The 14,538-nt window shown below is 42.3% G+C and overlaps 1 protein-coding gene across 12 annotated transcripts in view; it reads right to left on the bottom strand.

The window, feature by feature from the left end:
• SYNE1 (spectrin repeat containing nuclear envelope protein 1) overlaps positions 1-14,538 on the bottom strand; it is a 469,526-nt gene that overhangs the window by 238,801 nt on the left and 216,187 nt on the right. For all 12 annotated transcript variants that reach the window (XM_046005238.1, XM_046005239.1, XM_046005240.1 and 9 more), the window contains 7 exons: positions 14,319-14,431; positions 12,507-12,712; positions 10,439-10,594; positions 6,772-7,063; positions 5,554-5,726; positions 2,880-3,189; positions 162-326 (listed from right to left, as the gene is read on the bottom strand). In XM_046005238.1, the coding sequence (XP_045861194.1) occupies positions 162-326; positions 2,880-3,189; positions 5,554-5,726; positions 6,772-7,063; positions 10,439-10,594; positions 12,507-12,712; positions 14,319-14,431 (1,415 nt within the window). The remainder of the gene's footprint in view (positions 1-161; positions 327-2,879; positions 3,190-5,553; positions 5,727-6,771; positions 7,064-10,438; positions 10,595-12,506; positions 12,713-14,318; positions 14,432-14,538) is intronic.

Here is a 14,538-nt window from a genome sequence, read left to right as displayed (position 1 = left end):
GCTTATGTTTATAATTTGTGAGGTACAAGGTAACAAAGATCAACAAATATGAAATGGGAAACATTTTAAATAACAATCCTATCCACAGAATCTTCACCACAGGTATGTCATACTTAAGAGCCAATGAACAATGACATTATAATATCTGTGCACCTTCTGACCTTGATTTTAGATAATTTCTTCTGGGTGGCTGATGAGTCTCCAGACATATCCGACCACCGGTGAAGTTCTTCCTTCGCTGAATGGAGCCAATCCGTGAATTCCTGGACCGCGTCTAAATACATGAGGTGATCTTTCACAATCTCCTCCACTTTCCTCATCTTCTCCTAGTAGACACAGAAAAGGCTATTTTAACAGACATTACTGAGAATATGAAATCAGACAAAAGAACATCTATTAATGTTTTCAGAAGACTTCATTCCTATTATTGAACTGTTTGCATTCTTAACATGAAAAGCTTAGACTAAAAGGCTTTGAGGAAGCAAACATTTTCCTTTAAATTTAATTTAGTCTGGGTTAGAACAAAAATTTATGCTGAATGAATGCTTACTAACATCCCTCATGGATAACTGACTTAATAAAAACTATTGGAATAACTATTTTTATTATTCAGGCAACAATACAGCCTGTTATTACTATTTAGTATAATGTAATTACGATGTACAGTAGTCTGCTCAGCGCTTTAAATGCATTTGCTCACTTACTCCTCACAACATCCCTGTGATGTAGATGCTAGGATCACCACTATATGTAGGAGAGGGCATTGACAGTGGTTATAGTGATCAAGTAACATGTTCAAAGCCAGACATAATAAAAGATAACTGACAGAATGGGAGAAGATATTTGCAAACGACATATCAGATAAAAGGCTAGTATCCAAAATCTATAAAGAACTTAACAACTCAACACCCAAAGAACAAATAATCCAATCAAGAAATGGGCAGAGGACATGAACAGACATTTCTGCAAAGAAGACATCCAGATGGCCAACAGACACATGAAAAAGTGCTCCACATCACTCGGCATCAGGGAAACACAAATCAAAACCACAATGAGATATCACCTCACACCAGTCAGAATGGCTAAAATTAACAAGTCAGGAAATGACAGATGCTGGCGAGGTTGCGGAGAAAGGGGAACTCTCCTATACTGTTGGTGCAAATGCAGGCTGGTCCAACCACTCTGGAAAACAGCATGGAGTTTCCTCAAAAAGTTGAAAATAGAACTACCATATGACCCAGCAATTGCCCTACTGGTTATTTACCCTAAAGATACAAATGTAGTGATCCGAAGGGGGCATGTGCACCCAAATGTTCATAGCAGCAATGTCCACAATAGCCAAACTACGGAAAGAACCTACATGTCCATCAACAGATGAATGGATAAAGAAGAAGTGGTATGTATATACACAATGGAATACTATGCAGCCATCAAAAGAAATGAAATCTTGCCATTTGCGGCAACGTGGATGAAACTAGAGGGTATTATGCAGAGCTAAATAAGTGAATCAGAGAAAGATAATTATCATATGATCTCCCTGATTCACTTTGAGAGGCAAAGTGGGGGGTTTGGGAAGTAGGGAAGGAAAAAATGAAACAAGATGGGATCAGGAGGGAGACAAACCATAAGAAACTCTTAATCTCACAAAACAAACTGAGGGTTGCGGGGGGGGGCGGGTGTAGGGAGAGGGTTGTTGAGTTATGGACACTGGGGAGGGTATGTGCTATGGTGAGTGCTGTGAAGTATGTAAGCCTGATGATTCACAGACCTGTACCCCTGGGGCAAATAATACATTATATGTTAATAAAAAAAATTTTTTTTTAATGCAGCCTTCTGGGCTCTGACTCCAGAGGTAATGAATCAAAATCTGTACAGCAACCTACTGGTTCTTTTTTCTTTTAAAATAAAGCTGCTTTAACATTAGAGAAGACTACCCCCCCCCCCCCCCCCCGCACACACACAAAAAAAGAAGAGGGACAAAAGCCAGAATTCAAATTTAGGTCTTTTTGACTCCTGAGTCATAGAACTTAACCATTATCAAAATAAAAATTAAGATAAACTAATACATATGTTAAAAATTATATTATATTAATAATACAAAGAGAATTCCCAAATGGAAACCCAAGAAAAAGACATTGTCACAAATACACAAAAGAAAAATCATGGGGGAAAATAACGATTCAGAGAGGGATTTAAAACCAATTTTGATATTACATAAAGGAGCCTTTATCTGGAGAATAAGAATAGGAAAGGGCAGTTTATACTACCATGAGAAATGCATGAGATACACTGTACATGATTGAAACCCGGAAAGTAAACAGACTTGCATTTAACACAACAAATACAAGTGGCACAAAAGAAAAAGAACTACAAATACTGACATTTGAGGCTCAATCTTAAAAAGAAAAGAAATGGACTGACCAACACCCTAAGTGGAGAAAGATAAAAAACAAAGAGTAAAAAATAATCCCAAGACTGCAGAAAGAGAAGGATTCCTGGGCATCCAGAAGCAAGTATGATCCTCTTGTAGTAACTGTTCACTAAATTACAAATACTTCAAGAGCAGCCGGGTCCCCTATAATTTAACCCACAGTGTATGTATGTGTGTGTGTGTATATATATATATAGATAGATAGATAGAGATATATATTTTTAATTAGAGAGACACAGAGAGGAAGGGCAGAGGGAAAGAGAGAATTAAGTAGTCTCCATGCTCAGTGTGGAACCCAACATGGGGCTCCAACTCACAATCCTGAGATGATGACCTGAGCCCCAAATCAAGAGTTAGATGCTTATGTCCTGAGCCATCTAGACACCTGAACCTTTTGTATATGCTTTACCTGAACCTTGAAGATTTTTCTTCCATATACAACACTAACCTTGGAAACAGTGATTATATCATTAAACTGTGTTTTCAGCTCCTCTTGAGCTGCTTCCTTGAAAGACTCATCCTCTGTCTTCTGGTAGAGCTCCCTGGATTTCGAGGCGAGACTCTGCAGGGCTCCGGCGTGCTCCTCCGCCTCAGACACGACGGACTGGAAGTGGTCCAGGAGGGCGAACTTCTCCTTCAGGCCGGGCTGCAGCTGCAGGGGCTGCTCTACTTTCTGATCCACCGATTCCAGCCACTGCTCCAGCTGGTGTTTCCACTCTAGGTAGTCATTCCATTTGCCAATCACAGCCTCCAAAGTGCTAGAATTAATGTCACATGTTACGAAAACAAGTTATCTTGACATCTCGACTGAAACCAAGGAGGAGGGCGCTGCATCCACGTCAGCTGTCTGACGGAATGCTCTTCTGGGAGGAAAACACTGTTTTTAAGTGCAGCGAGAAAACACTACTTCTCCGACCCACGAAAACAGTTTCTTCAAATGAAAACAAATCTATGTTGAATTTGAAGTAAGATGTTATAGTCATATAGGCTTCTAGAGCTTTGTCTTTCAAACGCCAATTGACTTAAATAAACAGAGAGAGTTATGTGTTTTGTTGTTAAAAATATCAGCCCTGGGGTACCGATTAAATTTTATTTAATATCTATCAATTCTTAATCTTCTTGGACCCAATTTACCTTATTCAAATCAGTTGATAACTATTAACTAGAATTCAGCATTTAAGGTATTCTTTTTTTTTTTAAGATTTTATTTATGACAAAGAGAGACAGCGAGAAAGGGAACACAAGCAGGGGGAATGAGAGAGGGAAAAGCAGGCTCCCGGATGAGCAAGGAGCTTGACACAGGGCTCGATCCCAGGACCCTGGGATCATGACCTGAGCTGAAGGCAGCCGCTTAATGACCAAGCTACCCAGGTGCCCCTAACGTATCTTTCTAAGTAAATAATACTTAGATTGATTTTCTATTAAGGATATCACAGTGTTTAGTGCTTCTGAGTTAAACATGTGAAGGAACAAAGGCTTAATTTATTTATAACATAAGGAATATAATCATATAAGTAATAGTCAAGTAAACAGCTCTCTAGATTGTCAAGTAAAAGGCTCTCCAGACTGGCCTGTTAAATCTGTGCTAAATATACTTCCAGCATCTCCTCAAATTGTTCCTTTTGCATCAATAGAAACCTCAACATAAGTGCTTTAAAGAGCTCTTCTTTCCTCAAAGAATTTTCCAGAAGGTACAAATCCATCTCACCTCTCCAGAAGCAACCCCAGGCCCTGCACCACCCCACAGTGCCGAGTATCTTAGTAACACAGTCTGAGTCAGTGTTTTTGGAGGCACGCTACCCTAGCCTCGGAGCAAGCAGGGAGCAAACACTACTTTGTTTTGATGCGTTATTTTAGCTCAATTAATTGCAGCATGGCTATTGCTCAATACGTGGTTGTCAAATTTAATTTCTGGCTGAAGAGGAAGAATCAAGGATTTGAATCTCCTTCTTTTATTCCAACATCTGAAAACCATTCACCCACACTGTTACTCACTTTTCTGGAGCTGGCCCATTGCCAAGCACTGGGAGCGTTCGTTCGTGCTCCAGTGGTCCACGCCACCAGAACCACTGGATCTGAGTGTTCTTTCTTTGCAGACCATCATGAGCTATGACTGAGATTTAAAGTCCTGCTGGCACTGGGAGTCACCACTTATGTTCCACATGGAACCAAAATTTTAGTTATAACCATGCTTCACTGCTTCCTTCGGAGTGGGTACTATTGCAGTGTTGTTTTGTTTAGCTTTGTGATGAACTTTAATTTTTTCTTCATTTCTTTATTATGCTGTTTCTTTATTTTTATTAAACACACTCTCCTTCAGTAACCTAACACTGTATATAACGTTCAGGATATGGCTTCTGGAAGGTACTTTGGTATCATTCTGACTGCAGGTCATTTGTCCAACCAGCCGGCCAGATTATTTGTGGATACGTGGAAAAGAGAGGAAGGTAGGAGTCTCCCACTCATAAATGTAACAGCAACACCACCACCTGGTGTAACACTCAGTCTCTTCTCTAACTGCTCACGAGCGGCTGGTACAGGGCTTCTCCACAGGGGCACTAGGGAATCCTGGGCGGGCGGATTGCTGGTTGTGTGAGAACGCCCCCACGCACTGTAAGACATAAGCTCTCCTGGCCGCCGTCTCTAAATGCCAGGGGTGCACGCATCACTACGACCATCAGAAACCCTACGCACATTTCCACAGCCCCATTGTGGGTGACATGACTTCTAGCTGAGAAAAAGATTCATACTTAAGCTCAACAGTTGCTAACAAATTAATTTCTTGTATGTTCCTCTAAAAAGGGGAAAGTTATTAAACATTTGCTTGGATGAACTGAAAGGAGGTATCCTAGTGAGACCATGTTGTGTACGAGATGCCATGAGAGATCTTATGGGAGACGAAAATATTACACAACCACCCACACACAGGCACGCAACTAGCAAGCAAACCAAACTGTCTTTGCCATCGCGGAAAACACAATCTAGGCAAAGACAAGCGGGCATACAGCTAGCTAAAATAAGATGCTTGGTAACTCTACTGAAGGATACTGCACTGTTTCATCGTTTTACTAAGCCACCTGGTTTTATTTAGGCGAATAAACACTGAAAACAGGCTCCGTTACCTCTGAGCATGGACGGAGGAGCTCATGATGTCAGCCCACACGTCTTTCAGAGTCTGTAGCTGGGTCTGAATCACCTTCTGACCTTGTTTGTTGCTACTTCTCAAGGCCTGTTCCCCTTTGCCAATGGCCATATTCAACTTCACTTCTCCTTCACCTTTCATCAGGAGAATATCCTATGAAGCAACAGTGAGTACAGGTCAGTAGGAACACTAGAACCTTCTCGTGTTTTTAGGAATGGTTTCCCTCATGTTTCCCATGAGAATCAGGGTAGGGAATACCTTACTCAATTTATTTTTACTTATTTATAAAGATTATATTTATTTATTTGAGAGAAAGAGTGAGCAAGGGAGAGAAAGAAGCAGACTCCCTGCTGAGCAGGGAGCCCCCCCCACCCCCGGTGTGGGGCTTGATTCCAGGACCCTGAGGTTGTGACCTGAACTGAAGGCAGATGCTTTAACTCACTGAGTCACCCAGGCGCCCCTACCTTAGTCACTTTAAAATGGAAACTCAGCAACAACAAAATGAAAACACAACAGCAAATTCTGCACCCTACTGCAATATGATACTTTATTTAAATATTAGATATCAGGAGTCTGGGAGTCAAGGATTAACTCCCATTTAAATTCTTGGGAAACTTGGGGCCACTAACCTTGAAACTGTACATTTATTGAATGTTGGTTTCAAAGTAAAAATAAATTGCTTTGAAAATGACGGCACACTTGTCCAAAGCTTTACCATCACCGTCTGGTTAATTTCTGTCTTCCTAGGTCGCCTTCACTGACTGCAGTCCGGGCTGGTGGCCTCCCTGCGTTCGGAGGACACCCTTGTCTGCTTCAGTCATGACCCCTGACTACATGGGGTACTGCAAGTTACAGTTTACAGGTTAATCTCTCCCACTGGACTGTGAACACCTAGAAAGCCAGCAGTAATTTTCACCTTGATGTTTCCAACAACTTGCACCGTGCTTGGTTCCACATTTGCCAAATACTTACTAAGTGGCATTAAAAATTATCTTAAAGCTATTGAACAAAAATGTTCCTTTACAAAGGGGAAGCAGGCTCCCTCCATTACCCTTTTTGCCAACATCATCTTTTCTCCACTGTGTCCTCAAATCTTCACTTAGAGGCTCACAGAACAACGGGGACCCAACTCGAACATATGTGAAGTCAGCAAACTGATCTTCACAAGCTGTCAGTGTGTGGCCGGTGCCCTGCTTACCTGTATCTGTAACAGCCGCTTTTCCAAGGTGTCTTTGCTCCCAACGGTGCTCTCTGCCGTGGCCAGTCGGTCCTGAATGCCCTTTACCCAGGACCACATGCTCTGCAGGGCTTCCTCCAAGGCCTCGTGCTCCTGCAGGGCCATCTGGCAGTTCCGCAGTCTCTCCTTGGTCATTCTGAGTAGGTTCTGGTAGTTTGTGAGGAGCTGGGAGCACAGGCGTCCTTCTTTCCCGGCGCCGTGGCCTTCTTCGCTGAGAAGCTGCCCTCTCTGGGAAAGCTTATCCAGAGATTCTCTAAAGAAAACAGTAAAAAAGAAAGAAAGAAAGAAAGAAAGAAAGAAAGAAAGAAAGAAAGAAAGAAAGAAAGAAATTGAATTCTGACATTCTAGAACGCAGCAGAGTGAGGAGTGATTGTTGATTCTGGAGCAGTCGCCAGACAAGAGCTCATAGCTGACATGCCTTTGAAATGAAGATGCCGGGGACTCTCACAGGGCTGGCTCTGTCTTCTCTATATGTCTGTGAATGTAGTCCATATACATCAGGGAATTTCACTCCATCTAGGCTGTGCTTAGATCCTGGCCCCTGTATTATGAGGAATTCACTGCAGAAAATGGCCTAAGACTGCTTCTCCAGCCTCATCTAACATCTCTGTTCCGAATGAAAGCTCTAATCCTGAAATGTCCCCAAACCCTCTGCTTTTTGGGGTCTATATAGGGACTCTTCCTTTGGGAAAACCCAATGATTCTCCCCTGCTGCCTTCCCAGTTGGCCCTTTAAATCCTAGGCAGGCATTACCTCCCCGATATCCCAAGAGAAGGAGAGTATAGGGTTCCTCCCCTGTGTGCCCTCTGCCCCTGTCTTGTTCTCTCTCCTCAAACATACTGTCTGTCTCAGTCCACAGGCTTTCACCTTCTAGAAACCAGGGTTATCACATTCATCTCGTATCCTCAGGACCCCACACAGGAAGATAAAGTGCAAAAAACCAGTTCATATCAAAAGGCTATTATATGAGTGCTGATGGGTTTCCTTGTTGCCTCTTGCGAACTTGGCTCATCCCATTTTGGAGTTATGTTAATTAGGTGCAGGGAAAGTGCAGTCCTGTGTGGCTGGACTGGCTTCATCTTGTTTGGCAGAGTTCAGCTTGTGTGTCAGGAACTTCCCAGGATACCAGAAGAGAAGAGAGAGTGAAGATGTGTGAACACGAACTCTTTTTTTTTTTTTTTTAAGATTTTATCCATTTATTTGACAGACAGAGCTCACAAGTAGGCAGAGAGGCAGACAGAGAGAGAGGGAAGCAGGCTCCCCGCTGAGCGGAGAGCCCGATGCGGGGCTCGATCCTAGGACCCTGGGATCATGACCTGAGCCGAAGGCAGAGGCTTAACCCACTGAGCCACCCAGGCGCCCCGTGAACACGAACTCTTGTGAGTAGTAGAGAAAGAATACAAACTTTATCTCCTGCATGGACTGTCATTTTTTTTTTTTTTTTTTTTTTTGTGGATCAGCTACCAAGGATACAGCATCCCGAGGACCTCTTGTTCATATAATATTGCACCCACTCTAAATTGCATTTCTTAAAATCTGGTAAGTCAAGAACTTGGCTTAAGCGATGATGTCAGTTAAATAATTCAGGACAATGTGTATCACTTATTACTACAAGAAGGACTGCTTAATGGATGATAAAAGTTCAATAATTCTCAAATCTGGGGTACTTTAAAAAAAGGCATCCCTCAAGATAGTTGAGTACTTGAAATGTTATGATGGAAAGTCCAGAGGGCTGGGAGGATCAAGCAGCCGGCAAGTGAGAGGTAACTCAACTGGAGAAGCTGGGAAGCATCAGAGTACATTAAGATTCTCTGGAGAAGTAACCAGTTGCAAAGAGCCTGGCAGCAAGCACACAGAAGGCCTCTTACCATTCGATCCTGGAATATTATGGAAGAATATTCCAGAAGACTATGTAAAGTCATTTTAGAAGTTTGGAAGAGAGAAGTAGTAGGTTTGGTCATGCTACATTGTATCCAGACCCAAATTAAGACTTAAAAAGCAATAAAATGCAGTGTAATTTTTCAGAAAGCTATGTAGTTAAAATGATACTATCATCTTATTAATTCAGCAAATATGTTCTTTTTCTGGCACGATATCAGACATTGCGACTGTAACCGTGATGAAGACCTAAAGGTCCCTGGCCTTGAGGAACTCACTGTCTGCGGCTGGCATGTATAGAGTAACAAAGACTTTACACCATGGGAAGGGCTCACAGCGATGGGACCAGAGCATTCCAGGGAAATTTTGTAACACTCATCAAACTCAAACACCGATAAGAGCTGTCATTACAGGTCACGTTTGTGTATTTGTTTGCATGTTTGTTTTTAAGGCAAGGCGTACTAGGCATGTTTGACCCAAAAGGTGACTCAGCAGAAACAAGGAATGAATATGATCAGAATTAGACTGGAACTGATCGGTGCTCCTGATGTGTCTGGTCAAGCAGGCTGGGTGCTGGCCTCTGCTGCTTCACAGATGAATGAATCTGCTCTTGAAGAGGACGGATCAGAAGTTTTTGGTCTAGCTGTACCCTAGGTACCAACAAAGCAACTGATTATGCCAGTCGGATTATGAATTTAGGGATCAAATCCCCAAGGCCGGTGGAGTCAAAAGCACAGTCCAGATGACTCTGCCTGGGCCAGGAGCCACAAATGTTGGCTTAGCTGGGAAACAATGAAGAGACAAATACTGCGGAGGAGGAGAGGAACCTCCAGGACAGTCAGACTTAAGGACCTTACCTTTTGTTTTACTAAGTTCATTGTGAGGACGAGGGTGGGGTTTGAAAATGGAACTAGAGGGGCACCTGGGTGGCTCGTGGGTTAAAGCCTCTGCCTTTGGCTCAGGTCATGATCTTAGGGTCCTGGGATCGAGCCCCATGTCGGGCTTTCTGCTTAGCGGGGAACCTGCTTCACTTCCTCTCTCTCTGCCTACTTGTGATCTCTGTCTGCCAAATAAATAAATAAAAATCTTAAAAAAAAAAAAGAAAGAAAGAAAATGGACCTAGAGGGGCGCCTGGGTGGCTCTGTCAGTTAAGCGCCTGCCTTCAGCTCAGGTCATGATCCCAGGATCCTGGGATCGAGTCCAACACCAGGCTGGACGTGCAGGGAGCCTGCTTCTCCCTCTGCCTGCTGTTCCCACTGCTTTCCTCTCTTATTATCTCTCACTCTGACAAAAACATTTAAGAAAAAAATGGAACTAGATGTTGAAGTGTGTGAAGAATATATGTGGAAATGGGTTCTACAGCCTTATTTCTGTAAGTGTAGAGTACCTTTATAAGGACCTTCCATCCTAACAACCTCTGAGAAAAAAGCATGGTATTCCTTAGCAGCATAATGCTTACAGGCTAATATCAAGAAGTTCAGGAAATGGGTGGCCTGTCCAATTTGTTGAGCAAAGGGAGGCGGATGCAGATAGATCCACATTGCCATCCCTATGTTCTCTCTAGAATACCACTCTGTCATAGAGAACACTGCACAATCATCTGTATTCTAGACATTTAGGGACAGAAACATATACAACCACCACTAATCAACCAACCAACCAACCAATTAACAACCAAACCTAAAAACCAACCAACCAGACAAAAAACCCTTGTTAGTAGAGAAAGGACCTGTTCATTTCAGCACCATACCTTGCAGCCAGTAGCTCTCCTAGAAATATTTCAACTTTATGGACTTCATTCTTCTTCTCAAGAATGTGCTGTTTACTCTCTCCTAAGTTTTCTGTACTTAGCCTTTCATCCATCTCATGGATCCATAAGTTCAGTTTTCTATGCTGATCCTCAAAGCTACAGAAAAGAAAATACTTTGTAGAAATTCTTCTGCACTCATTATGATAAGTACCATCTAGTATCTGAGGTCACGGTGTCTATGGCCATTAAAATCTCATGAATTTCCCAAGTATGGACGAAAACTCAACAATAAGCCCATCCATATTACCACGATTTCAGTAACAAAATGAAAAATCAAGGAACTTTCTATCCTTTTTTTTTTTTTTAGCTGTGTACACTTTTTTTTTTTTGAACACAAACAAAAACTTTATTGATTCCCACCTGGGTGGGTATGTATGTATGTATGTAGGTATTTTTAATTTTTATTTATTTTTTAAATTTCTTTTCAGTGTTCCAGAATTCATTGTTTATGTACCACACCCAGTGCACCATGCAATACGTGCTCTCCATAACACCCATCACCAGGCTCACCCAACCTCCCACCCACCTCCCCTCCAAAACCCTCAGTTTGTTTCTCAGAGTCCACAGTCTCTCCTGGTTCATCTCCCCCTCCAATTTCCCCCCAACTCCCTTCTCCTTTCCATCCCCCCATGTCCTCTGTGTTATTCCTTATGCTCTACAAATAAGTGAAACCATATGATAATTGACTCTCTCTGCTTGGCTTATTTCACTCTTTCTCTTGAGATCCTATCTTGAATTGATTTCCTGGTAATCAGCTGGTAGTTATCAGCAAGACTGCATTCCCACGTCAATGTGCACTTGACTTTGTGTCTTACAACAGGGACTCTGAATTGGGGCCAATGTGCACTTGACTTTGTGTCTTACAACAGGGACTCTGAATTGGGGCCAATGTGCACTTGACTTTGTGTCTTATAACAGGGACTCTGAATTGGGGCCAATGTGCACTTGACTTTGTGTCTTACAATAGGGACTCTGAATTGGGACCAATGGGTTAAGGACAGCAGTGGAATCCCAGGAAAGGAAGGGAAAGTCATCTCTATGTCTTTATATCTTATGGAGATTTGAATAGGCATAAGAGCACAGGGACTAGAAGTTTTGAAAACAACATAAGTTTTCTAAGAAACTTGGACAAGAATAAATTATTCTGTGACCAGAAAGGTATTTTTTAAAAAGATTTTATTTATTTATTTGACAGACAGAGATCACAAGTAGGCAGAGAGGCAGGCAGAGAGAGAGGGAAGCAGACTCCCTGCCAAGCAGAGAGCCCGATGCGGGACTCCATCCCAGGACCCTGAGATCATGACCTGAGCCGAAGGCAGCAGCTTAACCCACTGAGCGACCCAGGTGCCCCCAGAAAGGTATTTTGATTATACTGACATTTTTACCCCCCCCTATTTTTTTTCCTTCTAATTTTATATTCTTCCCTGTTGACATAGCTTCCTGATTGGAATCTTCATTCATAGAAATTAGGCCAGTGTTTTCTGTCATTACTCAAACCCAACAGAAGTGGAAGCAAAGGGGTGCCTGGGTGGCTTGGTTTTTAAGCATCTGCCTTCAGCTCAGGTCATGGTCCCAGGGTCCTGGGATCAAACCCTGAATCAGGCTCCTTGCTCAGCGGGGAGCCTGATTCTCCCTTTCTCAGTCCTCTTGCTGGTGTTCCCTCTCTCACGGTCTCTCTCTAATAAATAAAATCTTCAAAAAAAAAAAAAGTAGAAGCAAAGAAAGGACTTGGATAATCTAAAACCTGTGTGTCAAACCTCTCAGACTTTGAGTTAATCAAATGGACAAAAACACATGCATGTACACCATTTACAATAACTAGTGAATATAATTACTTACTTTTTCTATATAGAAAATAAAGCCACAGTCCCATCAAAGTTCACACAATTAATTATTATCCTAGTATGAACCTGTACTTTCACATATTATTTGTTTATTTACAGTGGCTCTTTTCTCAAAGTCTTTGAAAATGTATTCTGTGTGTGATGATGTTATCAAAACAACCCACCTGCCAAGTTCCAAAGCACAGTCTTGAAGAGCCTGCTTGTCCCTCAGACACTGCTTCAGAAATGCCTGGAATTCTTCATTGGCCTTTGTAATTTGCTCCTGAATGCTGCTGACAATTTGTTTAGACACATGTGCGTACAAAGTTTGTCCTTCTTGAGTCACAGCATCAAGCTTGCTCTGTCCATCACTGATCGAGTCCAGAATGTTCTGTTTCAAGAAATAAAGGTAATAGAAAATATTTGCTGTTATTCAAGGACCCTGGAGCATGTGAGCACTGACTAAAATTCTGAGTTGAGATAGAAAAGCAAGAGAAGACAGAGCTCAGAGCCCGAAGACAGAAAGTCTTTAGGCCAGAGTGAGAAGGTACAACTAGGTAGACTCAAGGCTCATGACTGAGGACGGTGCCAGTCAGGACTGGAACCACTGCAGAATAAGCTGTGACAAGGCCAGCCTGTAAAGGAGGTTGTCCTCCTCCAGGCCTTGCTCTCAGCTTCTCCCCACTCTCACTGTCCCAGCCCAGCCCAGGTTCTACTTCTTCACAGGTTCATGTGATGCCCTCTCACTGAAGAGCTACCTGCACCCCTCCCCCCCACCTTCTGATCCACCTTGCACACAAAGTCCTCCCTCCAGGACCCTTCTTTTCTTGCTGTGCACCTCTTGCTTGAAAGATCACATGCGTGGGCACAAGCTTAAAGGGGACAGCTGCACATTTTAATTCACCGTGCCTCCTGGAAAACCAACTTCCTTTATTATAATGATCTTGCTATTCTGGCTTTTCATGAGTTACCTACATAACAGGCCTCACTGATGAGGCTGCACAGATCCTCATATTCTTCATTCATTAAAAAATTATTTATTTTATTTTATTTTTAAATATTTTATTTATGTATTTGTCAGGCAGAGGGAGAAGCAGGCTTCCCGCTAAGCAAGGAGCCTGATGCAGGGCTCCATCCCAGGACCCCGGGATCATGACCTGAGCCAAATGCAGATGCTTAACCATCTGAGCCACCCAGGCGTCCCTAAAAAAACATTTTTAAATAATATTTAACTCAGTGTTTTGTTCAGATGAGCTACTTGGAAAAGTTGTCCCAAACTCAAGTTGAGTCAATCACTTCTGAACTCTACGTCACAGTGGCTTTTTCCTTCCTGAATTCATGTATTTTTCATAGTCAATAAAACCTGTAAAACCTGTATTATCTGTAGCTTTCAGTGTGCCTTAGCTCCAAACTTGGACTATAGGTTATTAAAAAGCACAAGTCATTTCTTCTTTTTAAAACTCTTCCACAGTATGAGGCACCAGGTGGCTAAGTCCGTTCACCGTCTGACTTGGGCTCAGGTCATGACCGCAGGACCCTGGGACTGACCCTGCATCTGACTCTCTCTGCTCAGGGGCAAGCCTGCTTTTTCCACTGCTCATGCTCTCTCTCTCTCTCGCACTCTTTCAAATAAATAAACAAAATACGAAAAACAAAACAACCCTCCTCCACAACAGTGGTATGAAATCAATGGAATTATTTATGTTTTTACTGCCAGAAAAATTAAAACTAGGTTTAGTTTTGAATGAATTCCAAAAAATGTGCAATTCGCTAAAAGAGAAAAGAAGAGAATCTAGAAATTCTGTAGCTCCGACTTACTCTCTCAACTTACTTTTCATATTGCTAACCTCCTAATGACTCAAGAAATCTGGTTCTGTTAAGGAAGAAGAAAAGTTCAAATAAAATAAGAAGATCTGTGGAAAGAGATGATTTAGGTCTGACCCAAGGTCTGGCGGTGCAGCTTAGAGACGACGACGACGCGCTGCCAACTTTCATACCTGAAGATCATGGAGCTTTGCCTCTAGAACTTTGCTATCGCCAGTTCGATCGGATGATTCCTTTGCTGCTGCCTTTATTCCAGAAAACCACGCTTGGAATTCCTGCATAGACTCTTTTGAAAGTAACAAACATGAAAAAAAGAAAAAGGTAACAAAAATGAGAAATACATCCAAAACATTGAATGAGCCTCTAGGCTCAATGAATTAATTCTGCCCTTCA

Source organism: Meles meles, chromosome 5 (assembly GCF_922984935.1).
Source record: "Meles meles chromosome 5, mMelMel3.1 paternal haplotype, whole genome shotgun sequence".
Taxonomy (NCBI): Eukaryota; Metazoa; Chordata; class Mammalia; order Carnivora; family Mustelidae; genus Meles; species Meles meles.
The sequence above is the reverse complement of the archived record's forward strand: the minus strand, read 5'-3'. Positions and strand labels throughout refer to the sequence as shown.